Source organism: Palaemon carinicauda, chromosome 27 (genome assembly GCF_036898095.1).
Source record: "Palaemon carinicauda isolate YSFRI2023 chromosome 27, ASM3689809v2, whole genome shotgun sequence".
In the NCBI taxonomy this organism is placed as follows: domain Eukaryota; kingdom Metazoa; phylum Arthropoda; class Malacostraca; order Decapoda; family Palaemonidae; genus Palaemon; species Palaemon carinicauda.
In genome coordinates, this window is record NC_090751.1 from 74928986 (window position 1) to 74956158 (window position 27173).

The 27173-nt window shown below is 45.2% G+C and overlaps 1 protein-coding gene across 1 annotated transcript in view; it reads right to left on the reverse strand.

The window, feature by feature from the left end:
- Window positions 1-27173, reverse strand: part of Sap-r (Saposin-related) — a 1093325-nt gene that overhangs the window by 563188 nt on the left and 502964 nt on the right. The window contains exon 8 of the mRNA XM_068351162.1: window positions 25978-26145. Coding sequence (XP_068207263.1) covers window positions 25978-26145 — 168 coding nt within the window. The remainder of the gene's footprint in view (window positions 1-25977; window positions 26146-27173) is intronic.

Genomic DNA, 27173 nt, shown 5'->3' on the forward strand with positions numbered 1-27173 from the left:
TTTTTGAGTGAGATAGCCATGTCGTCCTGATGGAAGGTTCCTTCAGTAGCTTCCTAGGGTATATTTAACTACAGTGGATATTCTCAAGAGAATTAAACTAAAGGTTATCACAGAATTCTAACTTCTGGTGCGAGTACCGTAAAGGTTTCCCTCTAGGATATCTTATATCAGCAGGGGACGTATGTATTAACACGCCACATAGCTATCTGCACCCCATATAGAGTTAACGCTTCGATATAGGAAGGTGGCTGAGTAACTGAGGAGCCGTTCCAAAGTTACTCTCATTCGTGGCTACTTTTGGTACTGTACTCGAGACGTAAACAAACGGGCGCCATTGTTAAATGACGTCAGGTCCGTCTTCATCCTGAGCTCAGCTCCTACCAATCTCCGGGATACAGTCGGTCAGGGAGGGGCCTGAAAGGCTGAACTAGAATAGACGGGAGGGTCCATCAGGACGACATGGCTATCTCACCCAAAAATAGATTTTTCGCTTCGCTCAAAATCCGTTTTTTGGGCTCAAGCCATGTCGTCCTGATGGAAGTGTACCAGAGAATTAATGTATCGTGGATTTTTCCCCTTAATCCAAGTGCCTAGGGCTTCGAGCAATATTCCTATGGTCTGGAGACCGTAAAGACTATGACAATTTCAGTAGTTGTCCTTACCAGAGATTCTACGATGAACTGGCTTCCTGCCCCCCTGGCAGGGAAGTCCTGGTGGACAAGAGGAATATCTCGAAGTGATCGGTGAAGAACTACTCACCTGGTGGAGAGATCATGTTGGTCTCGGAGACAGATCAAAGGTTAATATTCGAGTAGGAATATTATCAAGACATAGGTGAGTATATAATATAAATACTTATATTATTCTTGTAATCAGATAGGAAAGGGGTAAATGAAACTATAACAAATCGTATATTTCTTAATAAGGAATAGGAGCGAAAGGAGACGCACATGGTAAATAAAATAGACATTTTATTTCTAAGATTGCAAGTCATTATAGAAGTAATTACAATAATGATTATAGAATTTATTTACAATAATAATGAATAATGTACATAGAAAATTAAAGACGGTGATCTTGAGTCTGAAAAGGAAATTTTGCTTTTTAGAAACACAAGTTCCCAGGGGAATGCCAGTCTTTTATAGTCCAAAAAACACTCCATGCTCGAGAGCATGTGGCACACGTGTAAAATTTCTATGACATTTCACCTTGATAAAGAACAGTCTATTAGAAACACTTAAGTGTCCATTAAATCACTAAGTATCACGATAGGGTCAACACAGGCACCCGTAGAGTTAGAGTCCCAAATAACTCACTGTTCTATGTAATTTAGATTTAAGCAGCAGGTTTCATTACACTACCTGCAGCTACCACGAAATGTTTCACCTCGTGCACCTGTTTTGCGTAGTGCTTGAAGAACACGCACGATGATTTCCAGCCTGTAAAGCACTTTGAGGCTTTCGAAATCCATATTCTGAAAAAAGTTCAGAGAAGAGGTGACTTTCCTAGGATCATGACCTGCGGGTGTACTGTCAGGATCCGCTCTGCGAATGAAGTAGGTGATTTTCGCTCTTAGTTGTTTCTGTGACAGTTCGCTACCCGAGGTTTCTCCTTTGAGGAGTTGTCCTCCACCGAAGTCTGAAGTTCTTCAAAGATAGACCTTAAGACTCTCCACTGGGCATAGAGAGACATCTTCCTTCAGGGGGCAGATTTTCCAGGGGCCCCATCTCTTGGTGGGTAGTTCATTCTTGGAGAGAAACGTTGGGCCAGGGAAGAGGGTAAGATCTCCCGAATCGGTGAATTGGATATGACCCTCTTCTCTTGATAATGCCACTATTTCACTGACTCGGGCTCCCGAGGCGAGAGCAAAAAGGAAGATAACTTTTTGAGTCAGGTCTTTCAGAGGGCACGAATCATTGTCCAGGCTAGAAGCAAAATGGAGCACCTTGTCCAGGGACCAGGAGATAGGTTTTGGTGGAGGTGCTGGGCGTAGTCTAGCGCATGCCTTTGGCAGTTTATTGAAGATGTCACTGGACAGATCAACCTGGAAGGCGTATAAGAGTGGTTTAGTCAAGGCCGATTTACAAGTGGAAATCCTTGTCCATGAAGGTGAATGAAGAAGGACATTCAAAAATCAATAGTGATCTCCGTAGGATTTTTTGCCTTGACGAAGGAAACCCACTTTTTCCAGGAAGATTCGTACTGCCTTCTGGTAGACACTGTTTTGTACTCCTCGAGGAAGTCTAAGCTTTTCTTCGAGATCCCAAACCTTTTCTTTACAGCTAAGGAGAGGAAATCATGAGATGAAGGTCCTTGACTTTCAGTGATGAAGCGAAGACAGTCGACTTCTGTACTTGTTGAGAGAGGACTGGGCCCGGTAGGGTGATCAGCGTGGGCTGCAGCTCAGGGACCAGGGGATACCAATTGCTCCAGGGCCACTTGGGAGCCACTAGGGCCGCTGTCCCTTTGAAGGTGCTCAGTTTGGATAGGACTATCAGCAGAAGGTTGGGTGGAGGGAACAGGTAGATCTTGGACCATCTGTTCCAATCCAGGGACATGGCATCCACCGCTTCTGCCTTGGGGTCCTCGTACAGGGCCACATATCGAGGAAGTTGATTGTTGTCGCTCGTCGCGAAGAGATCGATCTGAAGTTCCGGGACTTGGCAAGAGATGAAGGAAAATGACCTTGCGTCTAGAGACCATTCCGACTCTATTGGGCTTGTCCTTGATAGAGCGTCCACTGTCACGTTGCGGAATCCTTGTAGGTGAACTGCAGACAGGTGCCATTTCTTCCTGTCTGCCAAACGGAAGATAGGTAGAAGCACCTGATTTATCTGGGGCGATCTCGAGCCCTGACGATTGAGACATCTGACTACCACCGAGTTGTCCAGAGTCAGACGGATGTGGATCGAGGGAGGCGGGGAGAGTTTCTTCAGGGTGAGAAATCCGCCATGGCCTCCAAGATGTTGATGTGAAACGTCTTGAATAGGGGACATCATGTTCCTTGAACCTGCTGTTGGTGGGAGTGACCTCCCCAACCCTCCAGTGAAGCGTCCGTGTGGATGTTGATCGATGGAGGCGGGTGTTGAAGAGCGATGGACCTTTACAGGGCCTTTGCTCCCGACCACAGCTTTAGAAGTGAGCGAAGTCTGTTTGGAAGCCGTCTCTTGAGGTCTCTTCGAGCGATGGATGTGAATCGTCTCCAGACTCCCGCGGCATCCTTTAGCTGTGCGTGAAGCACTGGGTTTGTCACTGAGGCAAACTGTAGAGAGCCGAGAACTTGTTCCTGTTGGCGTCTTGAGATCCGTTTGGATTTTAGAAGCCTTCTGACAGACCAGGCTATTTCCTTTCTTTTCTTCGGTGGAATGGAAAGGCGGTGTGACTGAAGGTCCCAATGGATTCCCAACCATTGGAACTTCTGACCTGGAGTGAGGCGAGATTTCTCGGCGTTTATCTTGAAACCCAGATGCTCTAGGAACTGGGTGACTTTGTTGCAAGCTCTCACACAATCTTCGGGCGATGTCGACCAGACTAGCCAGTCGTCTAGGTAGGCCATCACTTGGACGCCCTAAAGACGTAGCTGTTGGACGATTGCGTCTGCCAGCTTGGTGAAGATTCGTGGAGCCACGTTGAGCCCGAAGGGCATGGCCCTGAAGGCGTAACTTTTCCTTTGGAGTCAAAATCTTAGGTAGGAGGAAGCGTAGTGATTCATTGAAATGTGCCAGTAGGCATCCGCCAGGTCTATGGAGACCGTGTAGGCCCTGTGAGGCAGAGGGGCCCTTATTTGTTGCAGAGTCAGCATCTTGAATTTGTTGTTCGCAATGAACTTGTTGAGAGGGGACAAGTCATGAATGACACTGAGTTTGTCTGAGTCTTTCTTGGGAACACAAAAGAGTCTCCCTTGGAACCTGGTTGACTTTACCCTCTTGATCACCTTCTTGTTCAAGGGTTCCAGAACATATTCTTCCAGGAGGGGGGTTGACTGTTGGAAGAATTGTTGGAAGGATGGGGGTGGTTGAGTCCAGCTCCAGCCCAGTCGTTTCTTGACGATGCTGTGAGCCCAAGGATCGAAGGTCCAACGATCCTGGAATTGGCGGAGTCTTCCTCCCACCAGAAGCACTTCATTGCTTCTGGTTTCCCGAGGGTTTGCCACCTCGGCCGCTAGCTCCCCTTCCTCCTCTGCCTCTGGAGAGACGGCGAGAAGAATCTCTGCCGGAGCCTCTACCTCTGGGACAAAAGGTAGTGGAATGCTGCTCATAGGCAGGGGTGAAGACCGGTGACTGCGACACCACCGGTTGGGGGACCAGTTGAAAGGTCTGCTGTGGTTGTGCAACCACTTGGGGAGTAGCGGGACCCGGAAACTGACGTCTTGGTTGACGTTGCTGGGGCTTAGGCTTCGAGGATTTCCTCTTAGGTTGAGGGCCTTCGTCCTGAGAGGACTTCCTCTTTCGAGACATGCCCCACTTGTGGAGAAGGTTCCGATTTTCCGTGGCGGCTTTGTCCACTATCTCTTTCACCAAGGTAGAAGGGAAGAGATGTTTGCCCCAGATGTTGGAGGAAATCAGTCTCCGGGGTTCGTGTTTCACCGTTGCATTGGCGAACACGAATTCTCTACAGGCTCTGCGAGCCCTAGCGAAGCTGTAGAGATCCTTGGTCACGGTAGCAAGGTGTGACTTTGCAAGGACCATGTAAAAGTCTGGGACCCTGGTGTCCCCGGCCATGACTTCTAGCTGTACCTGATGCGACAGCGAAGAAGCGAGTATCTCCTTAGTATCTTGTTCCCGACGAAGGAGATGGTCGTTCAGTCGTGGGAGGTCCTCGTTGAACTGACGACCGGCTACATCAGGTTCAAGTTTCTCAACCGTAAAGGTAAGCTGGATGTCTTTCCAGTACCTGTCATCGGGGGGAAGAGTGAGGGAGAAGGGTCTGCACTCCTCCACTGCAGGGCAAGGTTTCCCTTCCTCCACAGCCTTCATGACCGCTTGAAGGCCTTTTCAACGAAGGGGAAGGTCGCAGTAGCTGGAGCAACAAAGGTTGGATGCTTTTTGCTCAGTGCTGGCATCTTGGAGTTGGTGAAACCCCGACTCTTCACTGCATGAGCCAGCATAGCTTGGGCCTTTGCGAGATTGAACACGATCACTTCTTTAGGTATGGTCTCTTCTTTTGAGGCTGGTTCAGACCTGAGTCGGACGTAACAGTCTGGATAAGCCTCGAAGTTCGGGAAGAACTCCACTTCTTTCAGGAGAATAGAACCGGTCTTTTCACTAATGAAAATTTTGCCAGTTGTAATTGGCATGTGCTCAGCGTATCTCCAAGGGTTAGATTCCGAGCATGAAGGGAGGTCCTTAACCGAAATCCTTTTCGGTTGCTTGAAGCCGATGAGAGTAGTCCGGAACTGCTCCTGAGACTCTCTCAGTTTCTTTTCCATGAGGGCTTCTAGCATCTTGAAGACCTCTTGAGTGGATCCGGGGCGGCGGAAGTCGAGGGAACGGGTTCCTCGGGTACCACTGGGGTTACCGGGGGAGTTGGGTCAGCCTCGTTCTCTGAGTTGTGGTCCTCCTCATAGTCGAGTTCCTCGCCCATGAGGGTTTTTTCCGTTCCTTCGGAGATCTACGACATACGTTCCACCTCTTCGGAGTCAAGGTGGCACGTGCGCAGGGACTGTTCCATCACATTGTTGGGTGTAATCACCAACTGGACGGTTGGGATTTGATCTTGAGGGATCACAGCGTCCTTAGAAGCTTTTGGGAAAAGCAGGGCCCTCATGTCTTCATTTGGAAGATAAGGTCCAGAAGCGTTCTTCTGGAAACCGCGCACCCATCTGCGCAGTTTCTCTCTAGCGTTGTCCCGTTCCTCGGTGGTTAGAGGAGTCTTGAACGCCTTTTCCAGGAGACCTTTGCAGATCGGACAGTTCTGCGGATCCCAGTATTTCAGGTCGCCTATCTTGGCGGCGCAAGGGGCGTGGGTCCGGCACGCCTTGTGCCTGTAGAAGTCCGGGCGTTCAACTCCGCAGAAGGAGCTCTCACACTTCATATACTCCTCCTGTAAAAGAAAGATCATGAGTACATGGAAGGCATAATGTGACTTACATTACTCTAGGCTTAAGAATAACTTAATCTATAATATTAGCATATAATCTATATGCTCAGGATAGATGAGCGGGAAAGAAAGTAGTTAGACACATACTTGTGAATCCCGTCCAGCCGGTTACCATAACCTTTTCTGTAGACAATTCCTTAGGACCCGAGGGTTCTAAAGGAGGGAGAATCCGTATGGATGAGCCAAGCTAGGCTTCCTTACATAGGAATTGTCTGCAGAGTATAAAAGGATCTGAGATCGCTCAGAGCCTAGTGGGGGAGAGGGGAAAATAGGATAAACCCCTTAGTTATATGTAGGTTCCGGGAAGAGACTCCACTGAGATGCACAGAGTATGCTGGAAATGTTGTACTGTACAACCATACAACAGAGCCACTATATCAGATGGTATAATGATACCTGTATGGAGGTGGCAGGCAATCTGGCTGCATCAGATTGACTGCCGGCGTGGTGCCAGCAGCCGTAGAAGGGGTGCATGTCCATTAGCACCTCATTAGGTGGCGCCGGCAGGTCGACGGCACGCCTGCAAGGTGAAAAACATCAAGGAGGACACACTGGACAACCAAGATGGAAAACACCACAGAGGTGACCGCCGGCACAGCGGCGGGTCACCGGCAGGGCGGCGGGCTTCGGCAGCCGGCGGCTGACGGCATGGTGAACCTTAGCTCAATTCATAAGATATAATATGTAGGGCGGACACCTGGGACGCCAGCATTGCCGGCAGGTAAGGGGGCGGCAGCCTCCGGCAGTCGGCCGGCTGTCGCCAGGTAATCCTGGGGAAATGTATGAGGGAGGACGTCGGCGGAATGCCGGCAGACTGACGCCTTGGGGGGAGTATCTTATGAATAGAGGTCACCTGAGGTAGTGGCGGCTGTTGCCGGCAGTAGAGGCGGCAAGGGACCAGCACCATAATAGAGAGAGAGAAAGGTAAGGAGGGAAGGGAGGGGTAATTTCCTATACCCCGCCGGCTTCCCTCCGGAGGGAGTGCACTCATGATAGGAATAGATACACCTATCATCCGGCGGCATTGGGCCGGCAGGCGGCTGGGAGCCTAAGGTAACCCAAGAGAGGGACAGAGAGCACTCAAAGAGGAAGAATCCTCCGCCGGCAACCACCCCCATAGAACACTATGAAGGGGAAGTGTACCAGAGCGGTCAGCTCAGCAGAACAAGGCTAGCTCTACCACTCCACCCAAGGGAGGAGTTGTAGGACAGCGGACAGGGGTGTTTAGGCAGGCCTACACAAAGGGATAGAGTGAGGGAGGGGAGTAGGGGTCTTTCTGAGGTGGGGAGACTCGTGAGAGAGGCCACCAAGGCAAGGGAGAACGCTTCCTAACCTAGGATAGGTAGCTCAGATCAGGTACAGCACTGATGTACTGTCCTGAACTATAATAAAACAGAATCTCGCCCCCAGAACCTAACCTAGATTAGGAGAACCATTCTCCTAGGCTAGGGAAGCCTGGAAAGACACATCGCTAGTTGCAGGGAGGAAGGAGTAACCCAACCAAGTGCAAACTGGGGAAGGGCAGAGCCCTTCCTAAGGTCTCAAGCACGACCCTAAGGGAGGTTCATTCCCTTAGGGTAGGCTGAGAAAGCGATAAATACTCTGGGTGAAGTCAAGATTCTCCCCAATATAGAATAAGGGAGAAGCAAGGTTACCCAGAGGGAATTACCCGTAGGTAAGGGGAATAGGAAGCATACAAGGGTTCCTACATTAGGTTAGGAGAGTGTGGTACACGAACCAACACAGTCCCTTGTATGGTCCCCGAAGGCGAAAACACATCACAGTAACTAGTATGTTTAAAAATGCCTAAATCTTCATAACTTAACTTAGGAACATTTATATCATGCGGTAATATGAGCACTAGGCTATCCAGCCCCTAGGGGCTAGGCTAGCGATCTAGTATGGGGTCGGCCAAGGACCGTTGCCTAACGAGCGCTAACACACGATATAATTACTTCCTAGCTATGAAGACTAAATAATTAATAATATTAATTAGTTAAAGGACCGGAGAAGGCTGTTCTGGCTAACTAAATAAAGCATGCAACATGAACAGCGGCGCCGTAAAATGGCGCGTCCGGTTTTGGCACAGCTCCGCCACAAAACACAATATATTACGAAAAGTAGAAGTTACTTTACGGCCTATTACGAAAAGTAGAAGTTACTTTACGGCCAGAGCTTATTTAAACAATACTAGGATCTGGTACTCAACTTTCCAGAAGAGGGCGAGGCTGAAGATTGAGACATAACGGCGATGTAAGCAGACAAGTAAAACACTTGGGAAAAATCCGATTAAGCGTAGGAGCTACAGGCGAAAGGATGAAGACGGACGTGACGTCATTTAACAATGGCGCCCGTTTGTTTACGTCTCGAGTACCAAAAGTAGCCACGAATGAGAGTAACTTTGGAACGGCTCCTCAGTTACTCAGCCACCTTCCCATATCGAAGCGTTAATCTATATGGGGTGCAGATAGCTATGTGGCGTGTTAATACATACGTCCCCTGCTGATATAAGATATCCTAGAGGGAAACCTTTACGGTACTCGCACCAGAAGTTAGAATTCTGTGATAACCTTTAGTTTAATTCTCTGGGAATATCCACTGTAGTTAAATATACCCTAGGAAGCTACTGAAGGAACCTTCCATCAGGACGACATGGCTTGAGCCCAAAAAAGCATTTTAAATTTTAAGTGTTTACCGTAATAGTAAGAATTTATTATTAAGTATACATAACATAATTAGCACTGATACGTTTTTATATCTACCGTCTCCTCCCCCCTCTGCCTCCACCCACTACCAGCTCGTCACGCCACTCCAAAGGTAAATAAAATTCAATTTTTCCTTTACAGTACAGTACATTGGGAAGTATGGTGTACCAGGTGAAAATGAGAGTGGTGAGAGATTGGTAGATATGTGTTGAGCAAGAGATGGTAATAAGTTCTAGCTTTTTCAAAAAGAAAGATAAAAATAAGTACAGTGGTACCTCTACATACGATCTTAATTCGTTCCAGAAACTGCTTCGTATGTTAAAACAATCGTATGTTGGAGCAAATATTCCCATAAGAATACACTGTAATTTGTATACTGTAATTCGTTCCACACCCCCAGAAACCTATATTAACTCCTTAATAAATTACTACATATAATCACACATAACAATAACATAACTGCATAAAATGAAAGAAGCATGTAAAAAAGATAATTGTAAAGAAATAATAAATAAAAAATGTGTTTTATTGTCACTTTACCTTAGAGACAGGCCAACGCAGGTGTAGGATTTGCTACGCCAAGAAGAGACGGACGATCGGCGAGAAGGTAGACATGGTGTTAACTTGTTCTTTAAATAAATACTCTCTCTCTCTCTCTCTCTCTCTCTCTCTCTCTCTCTCTCTCTCTCTCTCTTTCAGAAAAAATTAATAGACGTCTCTAACACTAACAGTGAAGAAGAACGAGAGAGAGAGAGAGAGAGAGAGAGAGAGAGAGAGAGAGATTAAACAAAAATGTGTTGTGTACATATGATCTTTAACAGCATCAACGAGTTGAAAGACAATTAAATGTAACTAAAAAAACAATATCAGCGAATCTGAATTCCTTTATTAACTAAAACAAATATTGATACAAACACACTCGTGTGCGTATGCGCAAACACACACACACGCAGGAGGAGACACGATCGGCGAGGAGGTAGAGATGGTGACTGCGATAACATACCGTAACTTACACTACGGAAACTTTAATCTAACTTAGCTTTTTTATTTCTTTTTTATTTTTATATTTCATATTCATTACATTTTTTTTATTTTGATTTTTAATTTTCATTACTTTCAGTGACGAGTTATGGTACGTTATCGCAGTCACCTCTACCTCCTCCCCTACCGTCTGTTTCTTACGGCGTAGCAATTCTTGCACCTGTGTGTGTGTGTGCATACGCACACGAGTGTGTTTGTATCAATATTTGCTTTAGTTAATAAAGGAATTCAGATTAGCTGTTATTACTTTCTTAGTTACATTTAATTGTTTTTCAACTCGTTGACGCTGTTAAAAATCATATGTACTGTAAACACATTTTTGTTTAATCTCTCTCTCTCTCTCTCTCTTTCTCTCTCTCTCTCTCTCTCTCTCGGAAAAAAAAATAATAGACATCTCTAACACTATAACAGCTAAGAAGAACGAGAGAGAGAGAGAGAGAGAGAGAGAGAGAGAGAGAGAGAGAGAGAGAGATTTTATTTAAAGAACATGTTAATGCTATGTTTAGAAAGAAACAGAAAAAGAGAGAAGACTTTTATAAAAGAGCTTGTTAATGCTATCTTGGTTTTCTTAGCTTCACTTTTTTCTTTCTTTCTGTTCATCACGCTGGCCCTTCTCACAAATGATCGTTGCCAACAATCTCTTTGTCCTTTATCCCTATCAACAAAAGGCGTTTTATTTCTTCCAGGGTATTGTTACGATGTCTTGTAATAATGGTGATCCCCTTGGATGGTTTATTTGCTTTAATGGCTGCCTTCTGCTCGATGATCGTCGAGATCATAGGCCTATTCTGGCCATATTGTTTAGTTATATCACTCACATGCACACTGCTCTCATGTTTTTCAATAACCTTTTGCTTCAATTCTAATGAAAGAATTGCCTTCCTTTTCTCACCACTACCTGTACTGAAACTTAGCTTCTTACGCACTATGATTATAGGTAAAATCAAAAAGGAAATGTGAGAAAAGGAAGAAAATAAGCACTGTTAATAACAGACCAAACAGAGGACAACCACACGATACACACAAGAACAGAGAACTGAGCACTCGACGCTCAATGGCGTCCCTCTTACGTGCAGCCATCTACCGGCGTAAACAAGATCTACATCGTATGTTGGAGCAACACTTCATATGTAGAGACAGAAATTTGGTCAAATTTTACTTCGTATGTTGGAAAATTTGTATGTTAGGACAATCGTATGTAAAGGTTCCACTGTATACATGGGTAAGAGTAGTAGAAGGGGGCATTAATGGATTATGTGTTGATAACTAAAAGAATGTTTGGAAGATTGAAAGACGTGCACGTGTTTAGGGGTATGGCTAATGGTATGTCTGATCATTTTTTGGTGGAAGGAAAGTTAGTTGTAGTAAAAGAATGGGGGAATAGAGTAGGTGAATGTAAAAGGTAGCTAGTGACGGTTGAAGAGCTAATAAAAACGGGTAAAAATGACATATTCGGAGATAATTTGTATTTTTCCTAACCATACAAACCTTAGCTATTTACATGGGGTATTACTTTCGGCGTAGCTGAAATGACGAGCCATTAGATTTTAACGAGGGTTAACTACCCTCTCGCTAGCTAGCGAGGGGGTAGGGGAGGGGTAGCTAGCTACCCCTCCCCCCTCACACACCGGTGAACTGATTCACTTCGCTTGGAGGTAGGACTTGGCTTGGGGGACAGGGCTGGTGGGCAAATATGTGTAAATAGCTAAGGTTTGTATGGTTAGGAAAAATACAAAAGTTGTCATTTGTTCCGTAACCGAAATACAAACCACGCTATTTACATGGGGTGACTTACCCCTTAGGAAGGGTGGAGAGTCCCAGCTTTACTCGCTTTGGCTTTGCCAGGGGGCTCAGAATCCGAGTGAGCAGCACTCGAGAAAAAAAGTCCCTGCACCTCGCAAGTGCCTTGCTTCGCAAGGAACGTGCGGCCTACATAAGCTCGTGTGTGGAGGGATGAAGTGCGACTTGTCCTAGGAAGTTGACCTGAAGTCCCTTAGATGGAATTCTAGGCTAGGACGTTCCCAATACCACCTCGTCAGGGTATGGGGGACGCGACAGTATTATCTTAATACTAGGAACACAAGGAAGCATGGTTTACCTGCAGAGGTTTGAGGTCAGCTATGCAGAGAACCCAGGATGCTGCTTTCCCCAAGAGAGAGGAGGAGGATGAAAGAAGTAAGGGCCAGACATACTTCTTTCATTCATGCAGTCTGAAACCGGGTAACAATGCCCTCAACCTTCTGCAACCTGTCCATTAAGGAGCCTGAGGTTAGACCAGCTGTTGTGTAGCCACCACAGGGCTGATAGAAAACGTATCGAAGCTCCTGTGGGTCACGTCCTGCAGGTAGTGGGCTGTGAAGGTCGTTTGATGCTTCCAGACTCCAGCTTGTAGCACCTGCGTCACAGAGTAGTTCCTCTTGAAGGCCAGGGACGTTGCGATGCCTCTGACGTCGTATGCTCTAAGGCGACGTGACGGAGGAGGGTCTGGATTCAGGGCGTGATGGATGACCCTTCGAATCCAGGCTGAAAAGGTATTCTTGGTGACCCTCCTCTCCGTCCTTCCTGTGCTCCCAAACAGGGCTTGCACGTGAGGACGAACTGCAGCTTTTCTCTAAGATAACACCTCCAACTCCTTACTGGGCATAGTAGGAGATGGTCTGGGTCATTTGTTACAGAACGGAGACTCGAAATCCTGAAGGAGTCGAACCGAGGGTCCGGGCTCCAAGATTTTGAGTCTAAAAATCAACTCAGGGACGAACCTGAACGTTACCTCCCCCTCTCCTCTTAAATGGGCGACGTCGTACGAGAGACCATGAAGTTCACTGGCAAGCTTGACCAAGGCCAGAGCAAGCAGGAGCACCGTCTTCCAAGTCAGGTGACGATCAGAAGCCTGACGTAATGGTTCGCAAGGTCTCTTAAGAGCACTAAGAACCCGAACGATGTTCCATGGAGGAGGTCTCACTTCCGACTGGGGGCAGGTAAGTTCGTAGCTTCGTATGAGCGAAGAAAGATCCAGCGAGGAGGAAATGTCTATTCCTTTCAGACTGCAAGCCAGGCTTAAGGCTGAGCGATAGGCTTTCACCGCCGAGGACGAAAGGCGCATTTCGTCCCGCAGGTATACAATAATTTCGCTATTGCTGGAATAGTGGCATCGAGGGGAGAGATACCTTTCCCACAACACCAACCACAGAAGACTCTCCACTTCGCCTGGTAGACCCCTGCGGATGACTTTCGCCGGTGTCGAGACATCCGCTCCGCAACTTGTTGCGGAACGCCTCTTTCTGTGAGGGGATGCTGGATAGTCTCCAGGCGTGAAGCCGAAGCGATGCTACGGCTTTGTGGTAGATGTTGCAGTGTGGTTGCTTGAGTAGCTCGTGTCGAGGGGGAAGCTCTCTCGGGAGTTCCGTCAGGGGATGCAGAAAGTCCGGGAACCACTCTGCATGATGCCGTAGTGGAGCTATCAGAGTCATCGACAGGTTGACCGATAGTCTGGTCTTGTTGAGCACCCTTCTCACCAGACAGAACGGTGGGAAGGCGTAGACATCGATGTTGTCCCACCGTTGTAGGAAGGCATCTTGCCAGAGTGCCTTGGGGTCCGGGACTGGGGAGTAGTACAGCGGCAGCTTGAAGTTCAAGGCTGTCGCGAACATGTCCACAAAGTCAGGACTTTGTTGGCTACTAGAGGGTCCAAAGACCACTCGGTCCTCACTATCAGCGAGGCTATGCTCAGACTGTCGGAGAGCACATTCCTTTGCCCGGAATGAAGCGAGCCGATAGTGGTATTGAGTGGAATCGGTTCATCTCAGTACCTCTACTGCAAGATGGGAAAGCTGTTATGAAAAGGTACCTCTCTGCTTGTTGAAATAAGCCACTACCGCGGTGTTGTCGCTCACGGAGTGACCCGCCAGGGTTTGTTGGAACTGTTGAAGGGCCAGATATACGGCCTTCATTCCTAGCAGATTCATGTAGAGGTACCTTTCTGATTCTGACCATAGGCCTGAGATCCTTTGGTTTAGAACCTCCCCCCCCCCTTCTTTTGACGCGTCCGAGAACAGCATCAAATGCGGGGGAAGGACGAGAAGATCCCCTCCCTTTCAAAGATTCCCGTCGGTCAACCACCACTGCTGGTCCATTCGTTCCTCAGGTCCCATAGGGACCAGAGTGTCCGGGGAATCGTTGCCTTGGTTCCACCGGGACTTGAGCCGCCATTGCAGGGATCTCTTCCTGAGGCGGCCGTTTGGAACTAGACGGGTCAGGGAGGAAAGGTGATCTAGGAGATGTAACCAAGTTTGGGCTGGAAGCTCTCCTCGTCAGACGAAAGGTTCTGCGACTCTCCTCAGCCTTGCTATCCTGTCGTCTGATGGGAAGGCTTTGTGGAGATTGGTGTCTAATATCATGCCTAAATATCCCAGTTGTTGGGATGGAAGCAGAGAAGACTTCTCGAGATTTACCATGACCCCTAGATCTTGGCTAAGTCCCAGAGGCTTGTCTCGGTGTCGAAGAAGGGTCGATTTCGAGACTACCGGGGTTAGCCAGTCATCCAGATAGCGAAGGGGACGGATGCCGATCCTGTGTGGCCACGAAGATATCAGGGTGAACATTCTGGTGAAACCTGCGGTGTTGTGGAGAGATCGAAACACAGCACCTTGATCTGGTAGACCTTGTTGTCTAGGCTGAATTTCAAGTACTTCCTGGAAGACGGATGGATTGGGATCTGGAAGTACCCGTCCTTCAGATCCAGTGTGCACCTGAAGTCTTGTGGTCTCACTACAAGTCTAATCGACTCTGCTGTTCCACGCTGAAAGAAGTTTGTTCGACAAACTTGTTCAGAGCTGATGACGGGTCTCCAGCCTTCAGATGCCTTCTTCACAAGAAAGAGTCGACTGAAGAAGCCGGGAGGAGCCGTCGACAACCTTATGGAAAGCATCCTTCTAGAGCATGGTCTCGAATTCTGCCCGAAGGGCCAGACCCTTTGCCGATCCCATGGCATAGGAGGTCAGCGACACTGGATTCGTTGTCAGGGGAGGTAGAGATGTTATGAATGGAACGCGATATCCTTGGCTGATTACGGAGATCGTGCAGGAATCGGTCCCGAGTTGCTGGCACCTGAACGTGCAACTTTAGGCATCCCCCCACTGGGGGGCAGGGGGCAATCCTAGCGTCTGCGGGCTCGGCCGCTCCCTCTAGGATTATTGCCTCTCCAGGAGGACTTCCCATCCTTCTTGTCCCTGACAGGAGGGGGCTGCTGTTTAGACACCTTTGTCTTTGCCGCCGGAGCCGGTTCCGATGTCCTAGGCTGACGAGGCTGTTGTTGTTAAGGCGCTGGAGGCTTGTAGGGTTTGGATGTAAGCGCCTTTGGAGAAAAATTTTGATTCGATTTCCTCCACCTCTCAGCTGTCCGTCTCACGTCCTTGGATTCAAACAAGCTCTTTCCAAGGATGGAAGAGTGTCCGAGCTTGCCGACATCCACGGTTGGGACTTTCGAGAGGAAACTCTCGGTCACTGCATCTCATTGCTTCAGCATCGAGTTTGCCCCCAAGTTCGAAACTTGGTGAGCCTGAAATCGATGGTGCTCGTGCCCGAGAGGAGGAAAGTTCCATGGTCTTCCTGGTGCTCTCCTTGGACAAGTCCTCGGATCGCAACAGGATGCCCAGAGATCCAAGCCAGACAACCAGCCACGAAGTGGCCTGCATGGCACACTTTGCGGCCTTCACCTGGCTCAAGATCTCCGAAGCCGAGAATGTCACCTGCCGGGCGGAGAGTTTCTCAAGAGAAATTTCCCTGGTAAGCCCTTCCACGGAATGGTGGAGAGGCCGAGCTAAACCAGGCTCACCCATAATCTCGAAGTACCTCCTCTGCTGACGGCTGACAGACGCAGTGTCAGCGACTCCCGCTGGAGGGGAGGGGATCGGGTGATCCTGAGGAGTAGAAATGATGGGGCTTGCCTGAAAAGGAGAAGAATGTTGCCCAGACCTCTCTGAAGCTTCTTCCTGCTCCTGCACGTGCGCTGCTCTGCGTTTAAGGGGTGGAGATCATGACGACGATGATCTATAAGTACAAGCTCCAAAAGACTCGCCAGGTTGCCCGTGTTGCAAAACCCGACAGGAATTGCGGACGAAATCGCGCTGGCGCTCGCGGGATGGTAAAATCATTCGTTCGCGCGTGGGCGAACGTGGGTGCGCATGCGCGCGTGGGCGAGTGGGAGCGCGGTTGTAAGGGCGAGCGCTGGCGGCCGGGAGATCGATGGCGCGTAAGCGAGCGATGGCGCGTTGACGAGCGATGGCTCGTTTTGGCAAGCAATGTCACATTGGCGGGCGATGGCGTGTTGGCGAGCGTTGGCGAGTGATGGCGCGTTTGCGAGCGATGGCGCGTAGCGACCGATCGCGTATAGGAGAGTTAACGCGTGGGCGCGTAAGAGACCTACGGCGATCTGAAGCGTGGGAGCGTTGAAAAACGCTTGCGCACAGGCGAAGAATCGCGCGGGCGCTTAGGAGATCACTGGCGTGCAATGCGCGAAACTCCAGAAGGGCGCTGCGAGTCCAGAGGAACCTGTGAGCGCCTGTGCGCTAGCGTAGAAACCTCTTGAATTGCGCGCGACAATGCAGGAACCGGGGAGATCGCTGGCGCGCAGTTGCGCGGCCAGAAGATATCACCGAGGGTGCAGAACCAGATGGTGAGGTTGCGCACAAGGGCGAACGCTCGTGGGCGGGCACAGGAGACTTCTCGTGGGCGCGCAGAGACTCGTTCAAGTCTGGGAGTGTGCACCGGAGATGGTGCTAAGGCGATGGCTTTCGCGTGGACGAGCTCTAAGGAAGCGCAGGAGATTGTCGGTGAGGAGGCGAAGGAATAATCTCCTTGCCTGCGCCAAGATCTGGAGATGGTGGGCGCGTGGGCGAACGTTGGCGCGCATTGCGCACATCTGGAAAGGGGACGCAGATGTGCGCTGGCGAGTAGGCGAACGTGGGAGTTCAGCGAAGAAATAATCGCCTAGCCTGCGCCCAGATCCGGAGATCGTGGGCGCGAGGGCGAACGTTGGCGCGCATTGCGCACATCAGAAAAGGGCGATCAGATGTGCGCTGGCGAGCAGGCGATCGTGGGCGTACAGGAGACCGAGGGTGCACAAGGCGCGTAGCCGCACAGGAGGTCTCAAAAGCGCTGGCGATCAGGAGATCTACGGCGAGACTCAGCTACGGGAGATCGCTGGAGTGTTGATTCAGCAGAAATCTGGTCCACAGCAGGAGAGCGTTGCGAACTACTGCGAGCGAGCGCGCAGGAGAACGAGGATGCACAGGTAAAAACCTGGCACAAAAGGGAATTACGTGAGAAAAGCCCTTTGCAATGAAGGGACCGGTGCCCGTTGGAAAGCAGGGTGAGTGGCGCCCACTGCGCATCTGCGTCCAGGAACGGAGATGGAAGACAAGAAGGTCTGGCAGGTGTCGGAGATCACGAACGATCTGCCGAAAGGACTAGCGAAGCAGCTGCAACGGTCTGTTCTTGTCGAGGAGGATCCTCTGCGGGGCTGAAGATGAAGACGACCACAGACAGGAGCACCATCATCAGTCCTCCGAAGAGGAGTCTCTGTTAGTGAACTCCCCCGTTGGACTCAACTGCCCCCTCGAAGGATGTTCGGAGGGGGGAACTGAGCCTTCAGCAACAACAGCAGGGGGAGTCCTCCGAAGAGGAGTCTCTATGAGTGTCCTTTCTCGCGAACAAGAGAGGTGGATACCTCGTAGCAGAGACAAGAAGAACTGATGAAGGCGTCCCTTAGGGCCGTTGGATCAGCAAGCTAACCTATAAAAAGCAACCCTCCGAAGAGGAGCTCCTGCAGCTGCTCAGCCCCTTCAACGTAGCTGCAAGTGCGACCGCTCAGCACCAAGAGCATAGTCGCACAAATTCCATGGTCCGGCCTTGCAACCGCTCAGCCCCTTGAGCATGGTTACAAAAGCGGTCGCTCAGCACCAAGAGCATAACTGCCCGAGGACCAGGGAAAAAAACCAACCAGGAATTATTAAGGTAAGAGAAGTTCCCCCCCTTGAAGGGAAAAAACTCATACCTGGGAAGGGAACCTCCCTCGGAAGGGAAGTTACCCACCAATGGAGGCGAACCTCCTGAGCGTTCTACATGAACTAAGGAGCTGACAGTTGTCACGGGAGAACTTCTAGGAGAAGGGAACACGCCCATGACGAAGTCCTAGAGGGGAGGCGGCAACAGCAGAATCCCCAGGCCCAAACAGGACAGCTCTGCTTCGTTGGCACATTAGGCAAACCAAAAACTAAATAGTTAACTATGAAAATAAAATAAATAATTAGTTAACATTCATTCCCCCAGGGGAACTCCAAAGAGGAACCCCGAGGGAAAAGAACATAAGAATTACACACCAGGAATGCGCCCTCCTCCCCCACTGACACTCACGGGAAGGAGGGAAAGGCGGAGAACTGTAATAAAAACAGAATTATAACAATTACAACAATTATAATTATGTAATTCATCTAAGAATGTTCACTAATAGAAGAACGAATGAACCCCGAAGGGAAGCGTTAAACACAGAAGCTGAACAGTTATCAAACACAATTAGATTTCATTAAAATAATTGAGACAAAATAAACGGAGAAGCAACTCAAACCGCAACGGGAAGGAAGCTACCGTAATACGTAGTAGTAATAAAAGGGTGAACGACCTCAAGAGAGAGAGAGAGAGAGACCGAAGTCAAACTAAACTCCCATGTTCCCTTCGCTGAACGTCCAAGTTCCCCATAAGGAAGGAGGAACAGCGGAGAAAACATATTAATAAACAAAGTCCAGCGATGATGATTCCCCACGGTGCCCGAGAATCGGAAGCCGAAAGGAAGGACCGAAGGACCAAGGGAGAGATCTTGACCCATAAAATGTCACCGTGGAGGCCTGGAACTACACGGAGATGTTGTCGTACACACACACACAGCACAAACACTGAAAAGGAAACTTACTGTATTCTATACTCAAATATATACATAAACGTAAGAATGTTTATATATATATTAAGTATAAGAAAAGTAAGTAATTAAGTAAAGACAAAACATTAATGGCTGCCATGCGCGGACGGGAACAGACACATCTGCCCACCGTCCGAGCCAAAAGCGAAGTGAATCAGTTCACCGGTGTGTGAGGGGGGAGGGGTAGCTAGCTACCCCTCCCCTACCCCCTCGCTAGCTAGCGAGAGGGTAGTTAACCCTCATTAAAATCTAATGGCTCGTCATTTCAGCTACGCCGAAAGTAATACCCCATGTAAATAGCGTGGTTAGTACAGTGATACCTCTGGATACGAAAGTTTCTACTTACGAAAAATTCAGGGTACGAAAAGCGATAAAGATTTTTATGCCCCAGTATACGAAAAAAATTTTCAGGATACGAAAAGCTTACGAGATCCCAACTCGTCACCGAGAGCACAGTACCTTTTTTTCAGGGTATCAACCCTTAATTTAGGTGTACAGGTAACAGTACACCTTCACTGATCCAAATGCTTTACATACAGTACCGTAACTTTTATACAGTAGTAAAAAAAACGGACCATTTTCTTAGGGCTTGGAGGGGATAACTAGGCTATAACTACATTATTGAATAATCTCATGGTGGTTTCTGGAATGGATTAGGCTGTTTTTAACGGTTGGGTTAATTATTGAATGATAGAAATGGCTGCATTACATGTTTATTACTACAGTTTAGCGTGTTTATAAAAGAAAAGGTGTCTTTTCGTAAGGCTTGGAACGGATTAGGCTATTTACATGTAAAACGCGACTCAGGATACGAAAAAATCAGCATACGAAACCGTATCCTGAACGGATTACTTTCGTATGCTGAGGCATCACTGTATTTTAGTTACGGAACAAAGTAAATATCAAGAAAGGTTGAAAATGGCATATAATGAAGTGAAAGTAGGAGAAACTGGTAATTTAGAGAAGTGGAAGTTAGTAAAAGAAAATTTGTTGGGATTGCAAGTGATGTGTGTACCAAGAAGGTTGTTGGAGGCAGCATGAGGAAGGGCAGTGAATGGTGGAATGAAGGAGTGAAGGTAAAAGTGGAAGAGAAAAAGAGGGCTTTTGAAGAATGGCTGCAGAGTAATAGTATAGAGAAGTATGAAAAATATAGAGAGAAAAATGTGGAAGTAAAGCGCAAGGTACGTGAGGCAAAGAGGGCAGCTGACCTGATTGGGGTCAGGGATTGGGTCATTCATATGAAGAGAATAAGAAGTTTTGGAAAGAAGTGAAGAGAGTAAGGAAGGCTGGCTCAAGAATTGAAGAGACAGTGAAAGATGGAAATGGAAGGTTGTTAAAAGGAGAGGAGGCAAGGAAAAGGTGGCCGGAATGTTTTGAAAGTTTACTGAATGTTGAGGATAATAGGGAGGCAGATATAATTGCTGTTGCAGGTGTTGAGGTGCCAGTGATGGGAGATGAGAATGAGAGAGAGATTACAATAAAGGAAGTAAGGAGAGCACTAGATGAAATGAGAGTAGGAAAAGCATCTGATATGGATGGTGTGAAAGCTGAGATGTTGAAGAAAGGGGGTGTGACTGTACTGGTTGGTGAGATTGTTTAATATGTGTTTTGTGTTGTCAATGGTACCAGTAGATTGGGTTTGTGCATGTATTGTACCACTATATAAGGGTAAGGGAGATGTGCATGAGTGTTGTAATTCAAGAGATATTAGTTTGTTGAGTGTAGTTGGAAAAGTGTATGGTAGAGTAATGATTAATAGGATTAAGGATAAAACAGAGAATGCAATCTTAGAAGTACAGGGTTGTTTTAGAAGAGGTAGGGATTGTATGAATCAGATTTTTACAGTTAGGCAGATATGCGAGAAATATTTAGCAAAAGGTAAGGAGGTGTATGTTGCGTTTATGAATCTGGAGAAAGCATATGATAGAGTTGATAGGGAAGCAATGTGGAATGTGATGAGGTTATATGGAGTTGGTGGAAGGTTGTTGCAAGCAGTGAAAAGTTTCTACAAAGGTAGTAAAGCATGTGTTAGGATAGGAAATGAAGTGAGTGATTGGTTTCCGGTGAGAGTGGGGCTGAGACAGGGATGTGTGATGTCGCCGTGGTTGTTTAACTAGTATGTTGATGGAGTGGAGAGAGAGGTGAATGCTCGAGTGCTTGGACGAGGATTAAAACTGGTAGACGAGAATGACCATGAATGGGAGGTAAATCAGTGTTTGTTTGTGGATGATACTGTACTGGTTGCAGACACAAAAGAGAAGCTTGGCCGATTAGCGACAGAATTTGGAAGGGTGTGTGAGAGAAGGAAGTTGAGAGTTAATGTGGGTAAGAGTAAGGTTATGAGATGTACGAGAAGGGAATGTGGTGCAAGGCTAAATGTCATGTTGAATGGAGAGTTACTTGAGGAGGTGGATCAGTTTAAGTACTTGGGGTCTGTTGTTGCAGTAAATGGTGGAGTGGAAGCAGATGTACGTCAGAGAGTGAATGAAGGATGCAAAGTGTTGGGGGCAGTTAAGGGAGTAGTTAAAAATAGAGGGTTGGGCATTAATGTAAAGAGAGTTCTATATGAGAAAGTGATTGTACCAACTGTGATGTATGGATCGGAGTTGTGGGGAATGAAAGTGATGGAAAGACAGAAATTGAATGTGTTTGAGATGAAGTGTCTAAGGAGTATGGCTGGTGTATCTCGAGTAGATAGGGTTAGGAACGAAGTGGTGAGGGTGAGAACGGGTGTAAGAAATGAGTTAGCAGCTAGAGTGGATATGAATGTGTTGAGGTGGTTTGGCCCTGTTGAGAGAATGGAAAATGGCTTTCTGCTAAGGAAGGTGATGAATGCAAGAGTTGATGGGAGAAGTACAAGAGGAAGGCCAAGGTTTGGGTGGATGGATGGAGTGAAGAAGGCTCTGGGTGATAGGAGGATAGATGTGAGAGAGGCAAGAGAGCGTGCTAGAAATAGGAATGAATGGCAAGCGATTATGACAAAGTTCCGGTAGGCATTGCTGCTTCCTCCGGTGCCTTAGATGACCGCGGAGGTAGCAGCAGTAGGGGATTCAGCATTATGAAGCTTCATCTGTGGTGGATAACGGGGGAGGGTGGGGTGTGGCACCCTAGCAGTACCAGCTGAATTCGGTTGAGTCCCTTGTCAGGCTGGGAGGAACGTAGAGAGTAGATGTCCCCTTTTTGTTTTTGTTTCATTTGTTGATGTCGGCTACCCCCCAAAATTGAGGGAAGTGCCTTGGTATATGTATGTATATAATTTTTATTTATACCTGTAATGTTTTTTAATTATATACATGTACTGTACAGTACATGTATATTATATATAAGTATACTGTAGTACAGTGCTTACTATGCTATTCTGTTACGCACTAATTTTCAATGTTTTTACCTGGGGTTTTGCACGCATTAGCTATTCTATTGCCCGCCATATGACATTTTCACCATACGATACCAACTCCAGAACGGATTAATGTCGTATGGCGGGGGTCTACTGTACTCACTTTATGCTCGGCAATAAGCCACACTGGTGGTTTTGGCTTTCTTTGGGGGAGCATTGTTATATCAATATCCTTCTCAAACCAGTCAGCAGGTCTATATACATCCAAATTGTTTGGTATCTTATCACATAGGGCACCCATGACATTCAAGTTATTAATTTTGTTATTATTGATGTTACATATTGCATTGAATGCTTCTTCATGATTATTATAAGTTATCCATGATTGCAATTTTTCATTTTCCGGTTTCATTCTAATTTCTTTTATCACTCCATAGCATCTAAGTGCTTTATATAGCATATCATAATCAGTATTTATTGGAATTTGGGTAACATGAAGGATTCGAAGTTTCCCTTGTTACCCGACTTAATTGGTTTTAAAACATTAGTTGAGGGTCCTTTTTTGTTCCTAGGTTGTAAACAGAATTTTCCTTAACTGGATTAGCAGAGGTCGTCAACAGTGCCGGGGGAGAGTCAGCGTATCCAGGGGATGGGGGTTCGTTACTTAAAGAATACATTAGACGAGAGAGAGAGAAAAGGGTTAGTTTGATGTACCTGCTCGAGAATATTAGGCCATCACACGTCAGAAAGGAAATTTGCACTCTCCACTATCAGCACAATGAGAGTATACTTCCCAGATGGTCCACTACATACCCTACCCGAAGGAGAGCATCAAAACTGATATAGAGGCACAGGTGTAAGCTGGACCCCCCTGTTAGGACTGACCAAGAAACTATGGAATCATCCTCCCCATATCTGTAATGACGGGCTTCCGGCCAAAAGCCGAGAGTCCTACCCCAAGTATTGGATCCCCCTGGATTCCGAAGACCCAACACTTGAGAATAGTTCTGCCAAAAAGGTCCAAACCATCTCCGGGATGGCTGAGGTCATCCAATACCCTCACATATAGCTTTGAATGCAAACACCTCCCAACCGTGATACCTCCTCCCACATATCGAAGCAGGCAGCAATAAAGGATGTATGAACATCCCTGCTGGGGCTACAATGGATCTAAAAACATCCAAGCCATATGAGAAAAAAAATTATAAATATATAAATATGTATATAATATACACATATATAATGAGGGAAATTTTTCTCATAGAGTTTGGAAAGCAACACGAAAGTAAGTTTATGAAATTAGGATAAAGTCGAAGTAATATTGAGAGAAAGAAAAAGATGAAGGAGAGAAATTTAGATTCGAACTGGGGGAGCAATTTCCCCAAGTTCGAGAGCCCTCTTGCCCGTCACCAAGTTTCAGCACAGGAATGAAATGCCGTGCTGATGTTCAATGACTTCATCAAGGCATTCTCTCATTAAGAGGACCTGATTAAGACATGCTACCGATGGATATTTCATATTTCCTAAAAAAAACTATTATTACTAAGATATTTGTGTTTTTGTTTATAAAATTGGCTGTATTTCTGTTTAAGAAAGTGTGAGAATAACACACAATTTGTAACCTTCAACACAACCACTATTTCTCGGCAAAAATGTAAATCCTAGTTTTCCCCAAAAAATGTTTTGATGACGGAAGTATTGAAATACTGTAAAGATAATTCTTATTTTTATCTTACTTAAAAACAATTACACTACTGTATAGGATTATACTGAGCATATTATATGTTAAGTCAATCCTTCTAAACTACTATACAAGTATAAAAATTAATTACAGATAGGGAATATTCTAGGTTTCGGACAACTAGGCTAGCCTATCAACAGCACAACAGCCGGAGTACCATAAATATTTTACTTAAAACATAAAATTATATACCGTAAATAAAATGAGTCAATCCTTCCAAACTACTACCCTACTAATGAACACTATGCAATAAGAATACCCGTTAACTAGAGTTTCATCATGTTGCCGATGCATGATAATTTATAGTTTTTAGCTCTATGGAGCTTGATTATAAAACTTAGGAAATTATTTATATCGTGTCATAACAAAACTATATTCTCAGTTTATAAACAATTTGTAATGTCACCTAAATTTGGGACTTACATTTAATTAAGCAATTTGTGCATTCATGTTCCCACTAAATTTCCTTTTGGTTTCCTAGTTATGGACTCGGTTATCCCTGATTCCAAACAAAATAAGGGCTATGAATATTGTATTTTTTTTTCTCGCCTTTATTTACTGCTTGTTACTTTATATTTGGCAGTTCAGTTTCTTGAAGATCTTTCCTCCATAGTATATATGGGTATAATGTAAAATGTCAGTCTTATGTTACTTTATTTACTATTATACGATAATTGAAATACAAGCAAAACAGCCAATATCTGATTAATTTCATTACAAAACAGCTGTTTTTAGTTCAGATTTTATTGTGGTTGTCTGATCACACAATGATTCTAATGTTACTAATGATACTTTTATTATTATCTTTTCATTTTCTGACCCATTAAAGTAGAAGATGGGATAAACATTATTACCAGGTTACTGTAGATGTTCAACGAATTCTGTACAGAAGATAACACAGACACATCAGGAATTGCGTCATACTACAAGATGGCTACTTGAACTACGTACGAAAATGGTCAATGGTCGTATAAAATATGTCCACTTAGTTAAACTTAAATTGTATACATATTGTACAAAACAGAATTGCAGTAATGTTGTTCACTGTAAATGTAGGCTGTGCGCGCAGTGAGTCAAGTCATCCAAACAAAAACAGCGACCACTTACAGTACAGTTAAGCTTTACTGTAGTGATAGTAGTATATTCAAGTAATACACAAAACCTAGATGGGAACAACTATACTGTCATAGAAACAAAGTAAAAACAATATTCATCAGTACCTAGTGTGTTAATTATCCGAGCGTGGGCAGGGACAGAGAGTTGTGAGGTTAGGTTAGGAGTTACACAACCATAAGGCACCAAGTTTTCGTGAATTCGTGCCTGTCTCTGTTACCTAACCCTTGCAAAGAAAGAGAGTTGACTGTATATAAATTTAGTGTTATATATACAGTACATAAATACTATTACTCCTGTCTTCTCTCCCTAGGCTGAAATACAAAATATTTTCCGGATTGTGCAAAAAAAATTAGGTGGTTTGTTAGTATTACTAGGGGTGCATCAATTAATCAAGGTATTTCAGCATTCACTGGTCTCTTGTTACCCACACCACACCCAATGATAAGGTCTCACTTTATCAACAAATAGGAGAAAAAAAGTCATTACAGCACTACAAGGGATTGAAAATTCACTTTATAACAGTATTAGTAAAAAATTACTTTCTTCTGTGTTATAATTATGCATTTTCTCAAAACTTAGAATCCGATACAGAGAAGGGCATATTTCGAAAAATTACTACATGATATTCAATGAAACTTCGGCATTTTATAGCCTTTTATAAAATATGAAGAGTTGCTATACACTTGATATTACAGTTTGACAGCAATTTTTGTTTTACTTTTATTTTATAAATATTATATTGATAAAAAGTGGCTCTTTAAAAGTGCATTACTGTACATAAACCTAAAAGTGGAATGAGTTATCTAGTGAATTTTCTTAGCATACGCTGAATAGTGTCACATTAAAATTTATATGAAATCTCTTCAAGCACAAGCTCAATATGCCTGCACATATCAATGGGGCCTATTAAATCTACAAAACCCAAACCCAAAAACTTAATGTAAGGAAACAACGATAAGGCACTCACATCCTTCTTGAATACTGAATTAAAACCACACAATCCCACAGCTTCACAAATTTCTTTTGGTTGAACTTCTGACATGAGAAAGTTGTAAATTTCGAAGTAATATTCATCCACAAGTGCTATGCAGTTCTTGCTGAATTTACCAGTTTGATGACACAACCCATCCAAAATCTGAAAATGAAAAAAATTTTCTTGAAAGAAAAACTAAATCGCAGCACTACCTTTGCAACAGAAATCAATTATAATTTAGTGTTCAATATTCTTATTTATTAGCATAGACGACAAAAATAGTTTTGAAAATGTCAAAAAATCTTATTTAACCCCCAGAAGATTTTGTTTTTGTAAAATTGGCTAACCAAGTCTAATTGAAGGGGGAACACTTCTAAATATCCTAATGGTCCAAATAAAACATGTACAATATAAGTTAAACTGTAAAACAATTGTAGCTAAAGGCATACAAAGGCTATGTTTATGAATACAAATTTATTTCTATGTACACTAGGCTATTTAAATACTAATTAAAAAAACTAATATGAACTATTTATGAAGAAAATCTACAATATTGATGAAAGAATAAGTAAGCTAGCCTACCATTACAGACATTGAAAACTTAGAATATCCTCGACTATAAAATTTTACATTATTGCACTGCATCATAGCTGTAAATATTGCAATTATATAATAATTAGGAGGGTTAAAATTCTATCTAGTACCATATATTTCTTGTCATTTTAAAAACCATATATATATATATATATATATATATATATACACACAAAACATACGTATCTATTTATCTATATATATATATATATATATATATATATATATATATATATATATATATATATATATATATATATATATATATATATATATATATATATATATATGTTACAGTCAATCTCTAAATCCAGACAATTTGTTAAGTGACTGCTTATTTCAGGTAATTTGTGAACTGCCTAGTTCACCCAGTCATTTTATAAATCAGCTGGAAATCGCAGACAATTTACAAAGTGACTAAAATTTTGATAGATTTTCTTGGCATAATGACTGAAATGATCCTTTGTGTGTGTGTGTGTGTGTGTGTGTGTGACATATTGACTCATATGAAGTAATGACCTGAGGAACCTGAGGAAATGATCATTGTTTGTTTGTTTTAACTAGCTGTTATCCTCGCACTGCCATTTTCACAGTCA